General features: G+C 37.5%; 1 protein-coding gene across 1 annotated transcript in view; it reads left to right on the top strand.

The window, feature by feature from the left end:
- The window catches only part of OCA2 (OCA2 melanosomal transmembrane protein), a 177,113-nt gene that overhangs the window by 56,663 nt on the left and 101,264 nt on the right, over positions 1-19,186 (top strand). Inside the window, exons 9-13 of the mRNA XM_065653528.1 lie at positions 2,182-2,253; positions 3,133-3,198; positions 4,961-5,017; positions 6,023-6,147; positions 9,692-9,830. Of these exons, the coding sequence (XP_065509600.1) occupies positions 2,182-2,253; positions 3,133-3,198; positions 4,961-5,017; positions 6,023-6,147; positions 9,692-9,830 (459 nt within the window). The remainder of the gene's footprint in view (positions 1-2,181; positions 2,254-3,132; positions 3,199-4,960; positions 5,018-6,022; positions 6,148-9,691; positions 9,831-19,186) is intronic.

The raw sequence follows: 19,186 nt of genomic DNA, 5'->3' as shown, positions 1-19,186 counted from the left end.
AGGAACTGACAGATGACTCCATTTGTACAGCATTTCCTCCCATCTTTCTCTAGAAATCAAAGCAATTTTCACCCATAGGTGACAGCAAACTCTTGGAAATAGAAAATGCAGTCAACCTGATGCATGCAATTAAGTATACAATGATGACAGGGAAAGTGCTTGTGTAGTAGTATACAAAAAATCTAAACCAAATCAAATCTCAGAAAACCCAGGGTATCTTTCTGAGAACTGCAAAAGAGCTGTCTAACATGGATGGTGATTAGGTGAGGAGAAAGCTTCCAGTCTGAGGACAGCTGAGGATTCCCCAGCAGCTTCTCCTTGAATTTACTTTGCCCTGGTGAGAAGCTGATCTCCTCCCCTAACCAATATCTTTTCTTCGTGTCTTTTATTGGAGGGAGCTGTAAAACCTGGTTGCTGCCCTCCATCATCAGCCACAAGAACTGTTGAATATTATCGAATCTCTCCTGTTTTTGTAGAATCAGAAGGGCCATACATCTGTGTTCATATCAATGCTCTGAAGCTGGTAGTCAAAGATGAAACCGTGACTTACCACACACATTTCTGTGGGAGCTGGTGGAACCTGTAATCTGTGCTATGCACTTCATGGGTCATTAAAACATAAAAACCTTGGTCTGATCTCCTGCTTTGTCACTACGAATAGATTGTACCCCACTGCATTTTGAAGAAAAACATCAGAGAACAAGACAGATTTTTCCTTTGCCTCCTAAATTAGTAATTTATATATTTATTTTTCTAGTGATTTGGTAAATTGCTTAGTCATTTAGCATTACTGTTAAAATTTCATATTTGAGGAAAAAAACCAAAGCCAAATCTTTCCTTTTTTATCTTGCTTTACAGGCAGGCGATTGGGCCTTTAGGTGTTCACATCTTATTATTTTGTATCAGCAAAACTTTTCTTATGAAATTAGCAGTAAACGAAATATTTCTACACTGCCTTATTTCTTTCTCAGAAATAATTCTCACTTGTGTCTGAATAATATTTAAACACATTAATAGTAAATGCTGTTAATTAGATTCAGTCTTTTTTAGTGTGATTTTCGTTAATCAGATTCTTACTTTAACTGAGTTATTTTACACAATCTGTGATCTTCCAGACATGGTGGATTAAATAACTACAAATCAGCACTTGGAGGAAAAAACATATTTTCAGGGCATGCTTGCTTTTATACTTTCTCCTTGAGAATTTGAGTTGCAATTTATTCATTAGATACATAGACATGAACAATCGTCCATATCCTGTAGTAATTGTTACAGTATTAAACGAATGTGTTGTGGTCAGAGGTTTGGATCCTATTTTCAGATGCATTGCTTGTATGATAAAGAAACGTTAGAGATGGGGGAGAAGCACTGTTCAAGGTGAGGTTAGTCTATATGTGGGTGAAAGCAGCTTTTGAGGAACTAAGGAAACTGTGGCAAAGGTGTCCAGCAGATTCTAGCTGATGTACACGGCTTTCTTGAAGTCAAAACACTTTGCAGAGAAAACACCTATGTAAAAAAAACACTTTATGAAGGAAGAAAACTCTGTGTGTGTGAGACAGAAAACAGGCGAGCAGGCTTACTGGATGCTTCTCTGCCCCAGACCACAAACTGGACCTGGAAACTCAAAGTCTGGTATGTCTCTGTAGGATTCATCTGCCCAGGACTGAGCTATTTTCTTGGGAATTGCTTTGTAGGCATTAGAAAAAGAACAAGCACCTATGAAGAATGAGGTGGATCACCTCCTGGGAACCTCGTCTTCTTCCCATGGGCTGTGAAAGGAAGCTAACAGGACTGGGCATTTTCATCCTTAAGTTAGGAAAGATGAATTTCTTTCCTTCTTGGGTCACCAACTGGCAGATATGAGAATCTGGTGTCCAGGTCCCACCTCTGCCTTGAGATCAGAGCTGAGACCCACTAGTAGGGTTTACCACAGGTATAGCTGCCTTTTTTTTTTTTTTTTCTTTTTTTTCTCCCTAATATGAAATCCTATAGTGAGTTAAAGTAACCAGTCATTCTCTGGTCAGGTCTTTCTGAAGGGAGGTGGGATGGAATAAGTTAAACAAACAAACAAACCAACCGAAGAAAAGAATCAGCTACAATAATTTTTATCCTTTTCCCTCCTCCTTTCTAATAGTAAGATGTCTGAAGGTGTCTCTGGTCAATTCTTGCCCTTTGTTGCAGATTGTTCACAGGACCCTTGCAGCAATGCTGGGCTCTTTGGCAGCTTTAGCCACCTTAGCTGCTGTTGGGGAGGTAAGTTGACAAACTGTAAGGGCTCACTTCGGTTTTGGGTATGATATCATAAATTTCAGTGTTTGCACTGTTGTGTTGGGCACATGACACAGAAGTGTTTCATAAGAGAGAGATGCTAGGGCAGATATTGGGAAGGGGAAGCATCTTGGGGAAAACAAGTCTGGCTAGGCTAGAGGCAAGAAGAGGAGAAAAAATTCAGTAGATGCTATTTTGTTCTGATTTGCAGGAAGCTGAGTACAACCATTTTCAGCTTAATTCAGAGTTATTTTAACACCGTTATTTTCAGTAATGTTAGGTTACCAAGCAAACCTAAATGGAAATACATTGCCTTATACTATCCTAAATAATTACACATCATGCTTACACCGTCCAATCCTTTTGTTTCCCCCCCTGCTTACACTTGGTTGTTATTTAATGAAACCTCTGATTGATTTACTCAATTTTTCTCATAACTGCCCACCACATCATTTCTATGTTCCTTTAAATTCCCTCCAGTTTATTCACAGGTTAAGCAGTATGCTTTTCTTCTCTTACCAAAAGGGAAACTGAAGTGTACCATATAATTCATTTATCTTTTATTTCTGTAGAGCTATGTAAGGAACAGCTAGAGAAACCAATAGCCTAATGCAGGCTTTCAATAATGACCCGCTTAGGATGCCGGCTGTACTTTAGATTAGTAACAATCATAACAAAAGTAGTAATAATAATAGTAATAATGGCACTAATAAAGAGTCCTTTTTGTGTACCTTGTAGGAACACATTAATTTCCATCATAGCTTATTTAAATGGTTCTTCAATTAAGCGGAGTTTATATTTCATAGCTAATCACAAATTGGGTGTTTCGTGGCATTCACTGGTGATTGTATTTTTTGATTGCAGAGGCCAAGTATGGTCAAAGTGGTGGAGTGGATTGATTATGAGACACTGGCATTGCTGTTTGGAATGGTAACTAAAATGTATCTTTTGCTCTAAATGTGCTGAAATAATTACATTCAATATAGAGACGTTTCCCTGTTAATTGTACTTTACTGAGACATATTATGATGAAAATGTGGGCCTTAAGGGATTTATCAAAAAGGAAGATGATCAGACCTCTGAAGGAGCCTTTTGAAAATGTTGATCCGTTTTTATTTTTTTTGTTTGTAAAATTGTGTTAATAACATACTGAAAACATCCTTGAGGTCTATAAATGGAAAGACCTGTTTAAATGCCAAGTATTATCACTCTCGTTTATCTTGTTGATTTTGTTTACTCAAAACCTTCCTCATACACACTCTGTTGGAAAAGTGATTTTCTTTTTCTTAGTGCTACGTTTGGAGCCAAAAAAAAAAGCAAACCAGAAATGGAGGAGAAATATCTGATTAGATTATAATAATATATTTTTGTAATCACTTTGCCCAGAGCTATTTATGGTAGAGTTGTCCAAGTGCTATTAAACTCTAACACAAAATATACAACATAAGAGACAAAATTACAATTAGTTGCCATTCTGAGCTTTTCTGATTTCCTGACACTGCTCCCTGCTCAATTCCTTCCCCACAGAAAAAGAAAGCCAAAAAAAAAATCTGTTGGGAGCGAAACCAGAAGGGCAGGAAACCTCTCAAATACGTGGGAAAGTGCAAGTAAATATTGCAACTGCTGTCTTCTGCGTTCTGTAGAGCATTACTGCAGAAGGCAAACACACTTATTGGCTTTTCTTGATTAATGACATAAGGGAAATACATTGAGTACTTAATGTATGATACGCACTTAGTCACTACAGATAAGATTCAACCAGACTAGTATGACATTTATAGACTGTTTATGTTGAGGACTAAATTTTACCATATGATGCATTAACAAGAGATATTTGGCAGCTATAGTGGATATCCTAATAGGAAGGTGATCAGATTCTCAGGACTGTGTCAGTGTCATGGTTTAATCTGAGCTAGCAATATAACCAGGATAGCTGCTCGCTCACTCCCCACGCCCAACTCCCATATAAGGGAGAGAATCAAAAGAGAAGGGAGAAACTTGTGGATTGAGATAAACACAGTTTAATAAAATAAAAAATAACACTAATACGCTACTACTACTAATATATATATAAAATGGAAAATAGAATATAAAAGAAAAGATAGTCAATGCAATTCCTCACAAACTCCATCCGCACCGAGCAGCCAGTCCCAGGCAGCAGCACCTGGTCCCAAACAGCCGATTCCGGAGAGAGAAAAGAGAGACAAGGGCAGAAAGGCCCAGAGGCCTCTGCAGAATGGCAGGATGGCAAAAGGCTGAACTAGAACAGGTCTCCATACCTGTCCAGAGAGAGCTAGCTGGAAGATCCCGACTCTTCTTAGATATGAAGCATGACGTTAATGGGGTGGAATACTCTTATTGATCAGTCTGGATGTCAGTCAAGGTCTGCCCTATCCATGCCCCCCTTCTTGGCTGCCTCACACCTGTGGGCAGAGCTCAGAGGCCTTGGCTTTTAGACCAGGATTTAAAAAATTAACTCTGTCCCTGTGTGTTACCTTCTCGTTCTCAAACTAAATCCAAACAATGACCATGCTAGCTGTGGAAAAGGAAGGTTTCTAAGTTTTAACTCATTTTCAGTCAAACCAGCACAGTCAGTTAAGAAGGACTTTTGCCAGGATCACAAACTACATCACTTTGTTTTTATGTAATAATTCAGTTGCAAGATATTATCTTTTCCTTCATCTTTTGGTAGATGATTTTGGTGGCCATATTTTCAGAGACTGGATTCTTTGACTACTGTGCAGTAAAGGTAGGTTTGTTGTGGTACTCTTAACTGTAACTGGATTAATTAAGTTGGTATTTGATCAGATCTATTACACCAAGCACTTTCTTTGAAGAAACTTTCTTAGGGCAGTGTGTACTTATAATGTTAGAAAGGAGAGTCGTCAACTTGTAATTTTGAGAAGTCTCTTATGGATGAAAGGAAGTTTTTAAGGCAATTCTTTTTCTATAGGAGAAAGGCAAAGGCCCCAGCAGGGTACGTAAATACATGGACAATATAAAGCTGAGTTATTTCACTGAATTCCCCAGGACTGCAGTTCCTCTATAACTGAACTCTGTATTTATGCCTGATAGTGGAAGAGAGGAAGTATGGAAACTATCATTAGCTTTACAATTACACATGCTAAATGGCCACAGAACTTTGCACAGTAGCAAAACCAAAGATTACATGAAAAGGGTAATTCTGATGGGTTGGTTGCAAAATGCTAGCTACGATGAGAGATTCCTTCACCTGCTGCAAAGCTTAATATTTTTAAAAAGGGTGGAAAGAAAGAAAACAGAAGTGACAAGGAGGACTGTTTTGAGCACAGAACCCCTGAAAGAAACATGAATGGACACAACCCCTGTATACATAGATGCTCAGACTGTGCAGCCCTATCCTATGGGGAAGGTGTCCCAGTATGTGGAGGAGGTGAGAAGTCTGAACTGCCTCAGCCCACCCGACTGCAGGCAGAAGGTGGGGGCTCAGCCCTGCTCCTGCCACAGACCCTCTTCGTGCCTGGTAACACAGCACGTTGCCTCTTCAGACTTGTTTCTTCCTCTGCACGATATAAATGTTTGCCCGCTTCCATAAAGTATTTCCTTGCTAAATTAGTTAGTGTTGGAGAGGATGCTGTTGGAGGTGTATGAAGTAGTAAGTGCTCTGAGATCGCTCTTGCCTCATCTTTGATGAAGTTGTTTTATCTATCATATTTTGAAATTAAGATGGACTGATCATTCTCTTAATTTTTTTCTATTTGTTTGATTTTATTAGGCGTATCGATTCTCTAGAGGCAGGGTGTGGGCCATGATTACACTTCTGTGCCTCATTGCTGCAATTCTTTCTGCGTTTTTGGACAATGTTACCACTATGCTGCTCTTTACTCCAGTAACCATAAGGTACTTTATTGTTGTGGGTTTGGATTTGGTGTTTTATGGCCAGCAATTAGCAGTAGACATGAGTGCATAGTGCTTGTTTGGACTTTTTTTTGATCATCTAAATGGAAATCAAAACTTCAAATACTCCTATTGTAGCAGGGTAAAGAACAAACATTTTCAAAGGGATCAGTTGCCTTTCCCTTTGTGTTAATAGTGAGCGCATATTTGAAGCCTGTTGTACTGCCTTAGCAGCTAACTTTTCTGGTTTGTCTGCATATCTGAACTGCAATAGCATATTGCACCAAATGAAATTTTTTTTCCTGTAAGCAGAGAGAAATTTTTAATTAAAGCTGCCATGTCCCTTACTGGCTAATATAGATATACAATTTTAGATAGTAATTTATGTTTTAGTGAAGTTGTTATCCCTTCTAATATTAGTGACAAATAAATTTTAAAAATCCCCAGATTTCAACTCAAGGCTTTGTTTTGGAATATGAGACTCTGATGGGGATCATGACATTGATACAGCCACTGGTTAATTCCACAATTTGAGATTAGATATTTGGAACTTTTAATAGAGAACAGTGAAGTTAATTACTTCATATATCTGTAAATTAATAACACATAATTTGCAACTACATTTAATCAATGTGTGATTATAAATTACTGTTTAACCCAAATTTAACCTGTGCCTGGCCAGGCAAATCTGGTAAATCCAGTTCAGTTTCTGAAAGATCTAGTGTGTTTTTAAAACTATCCTGAGTGATGTAATATTTGCAGTCACCATCACATTAAAGTATGCAAAATTCTGTTAAGATATGCTTCCTCTTTAAAATGTAGTGTAAAGCAGTAAAACTCAATTTTGCAAGTGGAATTTATTCTACATTGGGAAACAGCCGATGAGTGAAAGCTCCATTTGTCTTCTGTCAGATTATATTTTAAAGAGATCACTTTGCCTGACTCCAATCAATAATTTCACTTGTAGCAGTAAAAATCACTGGAACTATTAAACACCAACTTTTCTTTAGCTGTGTTGCAGAATATTTTGAATTATCTATAGTTTGGAATAGATTGAAATCCAGACATCAGTGCATCATGAACTACTGTTCACAGGCAGAGCTACTGTAGCATTTACTCGATTTTCAAAGAATCATAGAACAGCGCAGGTTGGAAAGCACCTTGAAAGATCATCTGGTCCAACATTTCATGGGAAAGGCAGCCTGGATGAGATCATGTAGCACACTGTTCAGTCACATTTTGAAAACCTTCATTGATGGACAGGTGGTTCCAGTGATTGTTTTCATCATTTTGTTTTTTTTTCTGATGTTGAGGTAAAATCTCTCCCAGTGCAACTTGTACTCATGCCCCTTGTCTTTTCCATGTAGCTCCTTGTGAAGAAACGGTCTCTGTCTTTGTAGCCACACTTTAAGTACTGGAGTTTTATACTAAATGTATACTAAGTACTTTAGTTTTACACTAAATGAGTTTCTAACACTGAAGAAGGGGAAATTCAGTATGCGGGAAACAACATCTGTATTTGAATCAATATCAAAGCTAAAATAAAAAAATATCTTGCTTAGTAAAACTAAATAATTGCCTGTTTCTAAAAGCTTCATACTAGGGGTAATTTTTTGTTTCTATCTTACTGCCATTGTCTTCAGCCCTTGTCTACAGCTTCACTAGGTTGCACCGTGCTGTCATTGCCATGGAGATAAAGCTTGCAGAAAATCCTACTGACTCTATGAATATAAGGATTTATATTTCTGATAATAAGGCATAAAACATGATTCTTATTTCACTCTGCATTTAGTTGTAAGCTGATAAAAAAATTAATAACTACCCCCTTTTAGCTATAGTGTATTTTCAAACTACTTTTAACTGGGAACTGGAAAAGGCTAATAGTTGTTCACATAGGAAATTATACAACTAGGGTAAGTAAACCGAAGAGGTTTGATCCTACCATATATAATAGCTAACACATTCTGATGGTTTTATAATTTAGGCTTGGCCTTTCTTGGCATATTTTCTTTCTTCAGGCTATCACTAGGCCCATCAAAAGAATCACTAAGGGAAAGTGAAATATAAACTAAGGTTATATTTTGAAACACTCAGAAATCAAGGTGTGATGGAGATAAAATGACAAGTACGATTTTGGTCTTGTACCACAATTGGTACAATTGGGCCAGTAGTACAAGAAAGTACTCTTCAACAGCATAATTTTATACTGTTGATGAAATAGTGTATTTTTGCACACTTATTTTGTTCTGGAGTTTTTACGTGCTGATCTATGTGTCACCTTACAGTGTTTTTTCTGAGATTTAAGATGACACTCTTGGTGACAGTGTAAGTCTATCAAGTTGAGCTTCTGTGCAATACACTCTTTCCTCTTTGAAATATAGGCTTTAATAATACATGCTTAGACTGAACAGTAAAGCTCAGCTCTTCCTACAGGGAAACGTGAAAGCAGTCCTAAGAAAGCATTCTTGATGCCCACTCTTCTCCCCACCCTGTATTAGGTAGAGGGGACAATAATTTAAACATGGATTGCATCCTGACACACCAGAGCAACATTTTGATAAGAAATGAACAGAGGAGTCGTTCCTTATTCTCAGGGTGCTTAGGTGTGACCTTAACTTTCAGCCTTTAATACCACAGCCCAAGTTTAAAGTCAAACGTGTCCTTCAGAAATGAGTGCATTGTGCGGACCCGTGCGTAAATGTAATTTGTGCTAGTTGAAGAAGAAATCTGTGTGAAGATTACTGTGTGTAAGTGGACTCTGAGTTGAAATGGATCATGAGGTTGCCGAATCAATCCCAGAATTTGCCAGAGTACTTAAGATGGTTCTTATTAAAGAAGAATTTTACTTATTAAAAAAGCATCTTACTAAAGAAGTATTAAATATTTTTAACTGCTAAAATATTTTGAGATTTTTTTAAATAGCGAAGAAAATGTATTTTCTACTCTTTTTTCATTACAAATAGAAATACTCATGATCGAGCTTTTACAGAAGGGGAAAAATACCAATAGAATAAACTGGATGAACTTAGGCTGAAAGCTGAGGTTTCTAACAGATTGTTCATAGCTAATAGGTTGCCTGTGCAGTCCTCTACCACTGATCCCCTCATGAAAGTTAATAACTGACAGTGAGTGCAGAGCCTGCAGCTGCCCAGCATAGTTTTCCATAGGTCAGTGTAAGCTGGAGACTGTGGTTTAAAAAGTTGTATGACACTGAAAATTTGAAATGATATTTTCTGTGTAGTCCAACTCTTTTAATAGTTGATTACTTTTAATGAAATACCTTTTTGAATGCATCAATTTTGTTACCATTAATTATTGCATTATAAATGTAAAAAACCTTTTTTTTTCCTTTATATTGCTATAATTACTGTAACACATACAATATAGCACAATTAAAACTTTAACAATATACACATACACAAATACGAATGTTTAAAATCCTGTAATTTTTCAGTGGAATTACTATTTTGTAAATTTTATAATTTTTCATATTTGAAGTAATTTAGTCATAGAGTAAGAGGTTAATTTCATTTTCTTTATGCCACAGGCTCTGCGAAGTACTTAATCTTGATCCTAGGCATGTCCTGATTGCAGAAGTAATCTTTACAAATATTGGGGGGGCTGCCACAGCTGTTGGAGATCCTCCGAATGTGATTATTGTTTCAAAGGAGGAGCTGAGAAAGAAGGTATGTGTTGCAAGCTGTTTGGCTACTAAATTTAAGTACACATGTTGACTTATGCAGTGTTGAACCTTCTCTTCCTCTGAACAGCCGTATAAACACAACACAATTCACTTTTTCTGCTATGCTATTCCTTTCTTAGTAGGATGACCAGACAGAACAGAGTGATCTTTTGGGGAGAAAATTACAATGAAGAATAGACATTTTGATATGGGCTGAGAATACCAGCTTCCCTTTTTATTTTTTTTAGTGTGGGAGGAGGGTTTACTTGTCAATGGAAAAGGGAAGAAGGAAGCCAAACAATGGAGGGCAACAACTTAGGAAAAAAAGAAATATGAAAATGAAGATAAAAATCCAAGATTTTTTTTGTTTGTTTGTTTCAGAATAGGCTTTCTCTCAAAAGTTAAATATATTGAGACAATTTGATTCCTTTTCAGAAATTTCAAACCAGAAATAGTTGTCCATACACAAACCCCCACAACATGAGGCGCTGCGTTGTCCTTGTAGACACGTCACACAAATCTCCACTGCAGGCAGAGACTTTGTCCTTCAGCTGCAGCCCAAGGGGATGTGGCGCTGAGAGGAGAGCAGGTCTCCTCCTGTGCAGCACAGACCACAGCTGCCTCCCACCTCCTGCCAACACTGTGGTGTCCCCAGGCTGCAGTGACAGATTTTAACTTCCAGCAGTTGGCTCTTCTATTTACAGATAAAATTGTGTCGTTTTGCTGGGTGACTGGTGCCAAAGGGAACGGGAGGCTATGGTGGCTGGTGCTGGGTGCGACTGCAGGACTCCTGCCAGCAGAACCGTCCTGGTTCCACCATCTCCTCCCACCCACATAGCCCTCTCTGCCCTGTGGATGGGCAGAGCCACTTCTGGCAGGTGTTCACGTTTGCAGCCTTCAGCTTCTGCATGGAGCTGGTTGTGTGAGTTTTCCGTGCTTTCAGCTGTCCCTGCCACCCCTGAGCAGGAAGGCACCAAGACCTGCTTCTTTCTCTGGCACTGTGCTCCCCAGTGTTGTCATCACTTAAAAGAATGAATCCTGTCTGCAGTTGCTGACCTAAAGATACATAAATACTTTCAGTTTTAGGTCAGTCTGCTCATATAACAAAGATAAGAGTGACTTGCAAAACACCTAATCATGAACTACAGACGCTACTGACCTTGCAACTTTAGACATTTTGAAGCCTGCACAATTAGTTGAGTCTTGCTTTAACATATATCTCAAGACTGTTGGATAAAGTGTCCTTTAGCCGAATGTTGCTCATTAGATGCTAAAAGGATTATGTAATGCAATATACAAATGTGTAACCAATTGGCTCTTTAGGATTTGACTGTAGTGGTAAGATTTTCTATATAATTAATGCCTTTTACTTTTCTTGCTGGCATGCTGGCTTTATTCCAGCATCCACACTTGCACAACCCTGTAATAAAACAGTATCTCGTCTCTGTGTGCTAAATTTAGCTCATTTGTATGCACACTGGTAAAGAAACCTGGTTTTGGGACAACACTGGTATCCCTTGGTGTGTCACCCATCTCTGGCATGCTGAGGGCAGCAGGGAGCGGTCTGCTTGGGATGGAGGGGGCAGCCTCTCCTGGAACTGGACATCTCTGCTCTCCTGCCCCTGCACCACCACCACCACAAAGCATCAAGATGGGAAGGGCAGTAATGTAACAGGCAAGTCTTGTCAGGACACCAGGCATGTGTTTTCTGTTTTGTTCAGTTGTTGTAAACCCCCCAAATATATAAGTTTAAAATAATTCATTGTAGTGTATGGGCTAGTGTGAAAATACCTGCACAAGTGAGGTTAGAGAATTGTAGTATAAGATTCTAGGTTTTTTTTATTTAGAGTCAATTATGTTTCTATTTCTTACAAAAAAAGAATGCCTTCTAATTAACTGAATACACTCAAATTAATTAAGGACTTTCCAGGTTGGAAAATGTATTTGAAAGGTCATAGTATTTAATAAATTGAATGTTTACCTTCAAAATATTTGAAATGTGCTGTAATTAGTTTTGAGACTCTGTAAAATTCCTAGCTGAGGACTTGATAGCTAAATTTTAGAGTTTTAAATATGAAATCTATGCAACTATTTAAACCATATTTTCTAAAAGAGAATAATGATCACATGCCACGCAGGTCATTTTCCTAAATTCTCAGAAACTCATAATCTCTGTAGAACCTTTAGAAGTGGCTATAAACATGGGAAGCAATTAAGTAATCACATGGAAAGGGAACAATTTTACGTTTCTCTTGAATGAGATATTGGTAATTTTAGGACGACTGAGATGTATTATATAAATATCCTAGCAAATGTGACGTTTTAGTGAATTCTGTGTTTGAAACAAGCAGAAAAACTTTCCAAATGTTTTCACTCCTGATTGTTTTCAGATCTCTGTTGCATCACGGAAATAAGGATGTAAGAAAATATATCAGATTCAACACAGGACCATGGGGCTTCTACTTCTTTCCTATATTCTAAAATGTTATATCTCTGTATATAAATACAAGAGGGTCAAAGGCCTATACTTGGCTCTGAGACTGAGTGACATGGAGTGGCTTATGTCCTCATTGCTTAGGGCTCACCCCCTCTAAAGGAGATTTTCCTGGGAGAGCACTGACAGGAGTAACTGGATAAAGCAAAGACTGAGGGCGGGACAATCTGTCCTCTGTGCTGTTGAACTGATAGCATGATTCTTAATTTTGTCTGTCCACTCCAGCAGGAGAAGAAACATAGACACTGTTGTCTTGTTTCTGAAACTTCATCTAGCAAAGGCTGATGTGAGGAAGGGTTTTATGATCGACCCTAAATCTGCCTCTAAAATGCATAGCATCTCTGCTATGTTCGTACCAAGAAAAAGTTATTGTTTTTTTAAAGTGTTTAAGCAGTAAAGTGGAACCAGCACTTCATGCAGAATTTTTAATAGTATCTGTTATGATGCTTTCTACAGAAAATACCTGGGTTTTACCTCTTTTTAGCATTATGGTCATGTTTTTCCCATTCTAGGGAATTTTTCTGCTTGATATGGTCATTGAAATTCCCCTTTTCATCCTCCTGCACTTCCTTTTCAGTGTTATTTTTGCATAGTAAATACAGAAGTTCTTGGACAACTTCCCCTATAGGAGGCTGAATAGCATATGGCACTATGTAGGTGATGGGTTTTTCTATTAGGTGTGATCAAGAGGAGAATTTTACCAATTTTCCTAAAGTTTTACTGTTGTGCATCAACCTCTAAAAGCAGCCTAGTAAGATATTATGCAAATTTACACTTTCTTAAGAAACCTTGGTTTTTAAATCAACACAAAATGAAGTACAGCCTTGTTACTTTGGGTGTTGTTATTGGGTTATAGTGTTGGAAATGCTTTAGTCTTTGTTTACTGTAGTGCTGGAGAGATTTTTCTCCCCAGCTTCTGGGGAAAACTCATGTCATATTAAGAATATTTTATTCAAAGTGTGCTTGAATAAATAAGATTTTTGTTACAGTTTACTCATTAAAATGTAGGGATAAGTCTGATTCTTTGTCTTGAGATACAAATGGATGCCAAAAGGATTTTTTCTTTGTAAGAATGGTTAATTTATAATACTGACATATTCCCTACCATCATGCCTGGAACCAGAGGAACATTTGCATAATAGGAGAGGAAAATTTGTTGTGCTCTTGCTTGTTCTTGGACTTGGAAGAAGTTTCACAAAATAGTATTTATGTTGTGATTTTAGGGAAGGAAAATAAGAGTTTTCATTAAGAACAAATGGAAAACTCATTCAGTGAATACAAGACTTTTAAAATTTTTTTACTACCTTCAGAGTACAGGCCATTGTTAGCAAAATTATATTTTCATGGTGAAGAGATAGGTGCTTCAGACTTTGAGAACTCAATTTTTATAAGCATGATTGGGTATGAACATATTCAAAATGGTCATCGCTTTCTGAAATTTTGAATATTAAGTCCACTATATTTCGGAATGTCACAGGTATCTACAGTCATGACTTTGAAATCAGAAGTTGCCTGTGCTCTAAGCTTAGGCTGTGATTACAAATTCTTTAGGGAATGCATGGTGAATAGGTCTCCAGAGCAAAACAATGGTGTGAACATAGTGTGCGAGTGTGTATTGAGCTTTAATCTGCCTAAAAGAGGAAATGAGAAGAGCAAAGGCAGTTTTAGCATGTGCTAGCCACTGGATTATTTACTGTGTTTGTTAGCATGTGATAAAGATTGTACTATTAATCTGATGTTTGCTGAGGATCTTAGGGTTTCAGCATCCACTTATTTCTGCCATTTAAAAGGAATTCCCTGGAAAAGGGACAGCCATCAGGTTCTGCTCTTCTGCCTTTCAGAGACTTCCAGCCTTTGTGCTGAAATTTAACATGATGCAATATTTAATTGATTATACTTCATGAAAAATTGTGGTATCAAAAATATATGAAGAAAAGTAGACAATTCTGAAAAATGGAAGAGAGAAAATCCTGTGTATGTATCTATAAAGGTATTTCAAGCACGGGCAGACTGTGAAATGGATTCCCATAGTTTACTAGGCTATTTTTGTTGAGTTTGCTGGATACAAGCTTGTAGAAACTTTTAATCAATTTGCAAAACTCCTGTTCTTTCTGTCAATATTTCATTGATTCCTTTTCTGAAGAAAAAATTAAATCCTAGGTAAGGAATATGAAATAAAATTTATGGGTTTATGGCTAATTTCAGGTTTTTTCCCAACTCTGCATGTAGTAATCATTAAAGAATATATTGCAAGACAAAAAAGGATGTTTGCCTGTGTCTCAGATAAGTATTATCTTCATGTAACTGTGTTAAACCTTCCGTGATTTTTGGCTCAGCAACATCATGAGCAGTCACCCCTGAGACAACGTAGATCTCAGTCACTCAGCTAGAAGGGATGTTTAAACCAGTGTAGAAATAATAAATTAGTCTTGCTCTTCCTCATTTTATTAGTTTTAAAATATTAAGTAAAGGGCATTCTGGCTAGAAGGACAGTGTTTTCTGCTCCCTGAACTGCTGCATCCAGCTATAATTTTTGTTTTCTCTTTGCTCTAAAATGTCAGATTTCTTCTGGAAAGGTCTGAATTGCTAGAAGTTAATTTCACACCTCCAAAAGCAAAAACAAATTAACAATCAGGATGATAGAAACTTAGTATTTCAGGGAAACAGTATGATACTTGCTCCAAATATGAAATTAATATATTAGACTTTGCATTTAAATTTATAAACCAGGGAAAGATGCCCACTCTGTCTCAGCTCTGAATTGGTAGGCAGTGGAACCTTTAGGCTGTTTTCTTTCTAAAACAAAATCTTTAGATTTTCTGTTGACTGGGGAGCAGAAGAAATATAACACAATCAGCATAGCCTCAAGTAAGGGACATTTGAAGCATGCATTGTATTTATCTGATGGATTGAAATCTCCTGGAAGAAAAGTATTTCTTGCCTATTATGCATGTCAATTCTATTTCAGTCTATTGTGCAGGAAAAAGAAAATCTTTATGAAAAAGACATTTTGTTGTATGCATCAGGCATGTGGAGTACTTTAATGTGTTTTTACAATGCTGAATCCTGGCCCCAGCAGTGCAGAGAACTCAGGAAGTACAAAATGTGTTATCCGCAGCCACAAAGTGTATGAATGTAGGCTCTGTGGAGATGTTCCATGCCCTTTCAAGGGTGCAGGAAAGGGACCAGGAACAACTGATGAAGTAACTGTATCACCACCTTAGTATCCTCTGCTGCATCATAGAATCACAAAACAGTTTGGGTAGGAAGGGACCTTCGAAGGTCACCTAGTCCAACCCCCTGCAATGAGCAGGGACATCTTCAATGAGATCAGGTTGCTCAGAGCCCCGTCCAGCCTGGCCTGGAATGTCTCCAGGGATGGGGCATCTACCACCTCTCTGGGCAACCTGGGCCAGTGTTCCACCACCCTCATTTTAAAAAACTTTTTCCTCGTGTCCAGCATTGTTTATATCTGTGGTACAAAGTAAGCCCCTTAGTCTCTTGAAGTTCTCCAGAGGCTGTCAGTTGACTATGAGCTACTTGACAATGTCTGGTGTGAAATTTGCCTTTTCCTTCACTGAAAGTATATTTTGTGTGATGCAGAGAGGCTGGCACTAAGCAACCAGCCTAAAGCATCAGGGTGGGCAGTGAACTGGTTTTCACCTGAGCCCTTCTGATAGCAGCCATAAAAAAGAGTGTACTTAATAGTCCTCAGCCTCCTCATGGCAACAGGGTACAAGTTGTCCAAGGCTAGTGATGGTCAGGATTTGTTTTCACTCACTGCCTCTTGTGAATCAATGCAAGAAGGAAATGGGAAAGAAAGCCAAGAGTGAGGGATGAGAAGAGAATTGAATCCAGCCTTGCACTGTGACAGACAATATTGTCATGCAAGCTCGTACCTGAAATAGGCATTCTCCCTGTTAGAAAACAATTTGTTTCAGCTGAATTGGAAAGCTGTTCTGCAGTTGCAGCAGAGCAACATATTTTTTTTTTCCCCCAGGGTTCTCAGAGTTAAGGAAGATCAACAGGGTGATATTAGAGAAGTTTTGCAAAATCTCGAATCTCAGCCCAGCTACTCTTTGAAAAGTTTGGGTGAGGTCCTGCATAGGATGCCAAAATATCTAGTAAACAATGTTTTTCTCTTGTACTGATGTCTCCAAATCACTTCTAAGGCTCATCTATGTCAGCCCTTAGGTCATGAAGCTGTGTTAAAGATGATTTTTTTTTAAAAAAAAGAATTGTGATGTCCATCTTATTTAAATTCCTTTCAAATATCAGTCAAACCTGAGACCTCCTTAACCACAACATTTTAGTTTGCCTTCTAGGTTGATGCAATTTTTGTTTTCATAGAGAAATTAGTTTTGTGAGTTTCAGGCAGTACATTTCTTGTGCTTTATTTTTTATTCAAGAATCTTCTGCATTGTGACATTTCAGTAAGAAAGAACAATTGTTTTTCTCTGAAAATGGTGTGATATTCAAAAGATAGAAGGAAGTGCCTTTGTAAATCTTTGTGCTTGTTTGCAATAATATACTTAAACTCAATCCCATTAACATATGATGGAGACATCACATATTTAAATTTGAGAGTTTCCAAGGATTCTTTGGGTTCGTATTTATCTTTTTTTAAAATTTATTTCCTACATTAGCAATTAGCTTTATACTTGAGTACCTCTGCAGAGAATTTCTGCTGATATACTCTACTTGGTAGCTGGCTTCCTTCTTTATGACATGGGCACATTGCTGCCAGTGTAAGAAAAGCTTCATGTCCACTGCTCTTTTTAAGACTAGGTTGAATGCAAAAGTGATTTTCCTGATTCTGGTAATTCTAGGTTAAGTATATTCTGACGACCTCTAATTCCTTTATCGCTCCTCAACTAGCTGTTTCCCAGTCATTTTGTTTTTCAGAAGATAAAATGTTTTCCAGTCAGATTTAGACATAATTATTATGCTGCTGTAGCTTCAATGTTTTTAAAGCTTAGTTCCTTTCAGCTTTCTATCTCTCCTTAGGTGGTTTTAGAGACCATACAAAATGAAATACTTATTTTCCATACTTCCTGAGCTCTTTAATGGCACATTGTCAATACCTGAGCAATTTCCAAATCAAGACCGGTTCACCTTGTTTTTAAGGATTCTGATTTTTCTGGCTAAAATATTCTGATTTTTCTTTTTGGCTGCAATCTTAGAGGCAATCCATATATAAATTAGATTTATTGGCAATTTAAAATGGCTGAAATTAAGGAAATAGACATGTGGGATATGTAATTTATATACTTTGGGGGCAGGTCTTACAAACATTGAGCCTTTGCAAAATTTCACTTATATATTTTTTTTTAATTGCTATTTGTAACTTTCCTAGAGTTGTGAATGTCGATTTCATCATTCATAGAAATGTCTCCTATAGCTCTGAATCTCTCGCTTGATACCCAGAGGCCAATCTTTCTGAGCATATATAAAAATTGACTTGTAAAATCTTTCTTGTAGAAATGTCAGACATTTGACTGGCTGACCTGTTATGTAGGCAAACTGAATGATGGTATATTATTGTCCTTTGTGGTATCACGTTTTTCTGTCCAATTCTTAAAATAATCTTATTCCAATTCCTGAAGAGTCGTCTTTCTACTTTCATGAAAGAAATGGCAGTAGCTGGGTTATAATGAAAGGTCAGTGAATGAACAGGTGTAGAATTTCACCTTTACTGGCTGGAGAGTAGAAGAGGTAAGGAATCTACCGTTAAATAGCAACTAAGGATGGTATCTAGCTCATGAAGCTGAAATATGTATTTTTAATAGAACCAAATTCTAATCCTAGGTCTGCATGTTTATGTTTGAGATTTAACTGTCTGCAAACTATGGATTTTTTGCAAAAGAGTATCTTTGTCTAGCTACAAAAGTTCTTTATGACTTTAATCAGTTTCTTGTGTTGTGTATTATTTTTATGCTCTGTCGTGCAATGGAAAAACTTTTCCTTTTTTGAACCAGAGACATTTTGGCTGGGGTATTTCCATATAAAGTCTTTCAGTAGGAGGCAATATAGCTTTCTAAAATTTGCCTTAGCATTACAGAAAGTTCGTAGGTAGCACACAGGCATTAGGCAAAAGGCAAGTCACTGTCATTCTTGCAGAGGCACAGAGGTGTGTCACAGGGAGATCCTATGACTTTCTAGAGTCTCTGGGAAATCAGTGGATGCTCTGAAAATTCAGTTTGGACAACCTGAGCTATCCAGGGCTTGGACCAAGGTTTCTTCCAAATGTCAGAGGGCTGCTCTGCTGGATTTACCAGTTCAGACAGCCTCTGCTCTGTGAATATAAGACAGTTCCTTGCTGCCGGAGTCGCTGAATGTGATCGGCCTTGGAGCTTCATGTACAACTTATTTTTGGAAAGGCAAGTCATGACTATTTCAGAAAATCCCAGCCCAAAGGATAACTCTGATCCACTACAGTGTGTGTAATATGGAATCTCAGAATAATTCTATTGAAAGGGGCCCTGGAGTCCAACGTCCTACTCAAAGCATGGCTAACTTCAAAGTTTTAGGGTGGGTTGTCCCTATTCATTCTTATTGCTTAAAACAGTAGCTTTTTAATATATTCTGCCTAACCTTTTTGAAAACACCTTCACTAAAGGTTTTCATTGTGCAAAACGTAAATAAATGTGCCCATTTATTAAGCAGGCAGAAAAATAAACGAAGTATTGACATATGTTTTTATTGTAGAAGAGTATTTGTGAATTTAGATGAAATCTTGGTTCAGATAGAATTGTCATAAAAATCTACGTTGTCATCAGTTTAAAACAAAAACTGGTCATTAAAATTTAACTAGTTACGTGACTCAGTGTAATTAAAATGAATTTATGGTGATTTAAGTGATGAAA

The sequence above is a fragment of the Caloenas nicobarica genome, chromosome 1 (assembly GCF_036013445.1).
Source record: "Caloenas nicobarica isolate bCalNic1 chromosome 1, bCalNic1.hap1, whole genome shotgun sequence".
Lineage (NCBI taxonomy): Eukaryota > Metazoa > Chordata > Aves > Columbiformes > Columbidae > Caloenas > Caloenas nicobarica.
This window is presented reverse-complemented; position numbering and strand designations above follow the sequence as displayed.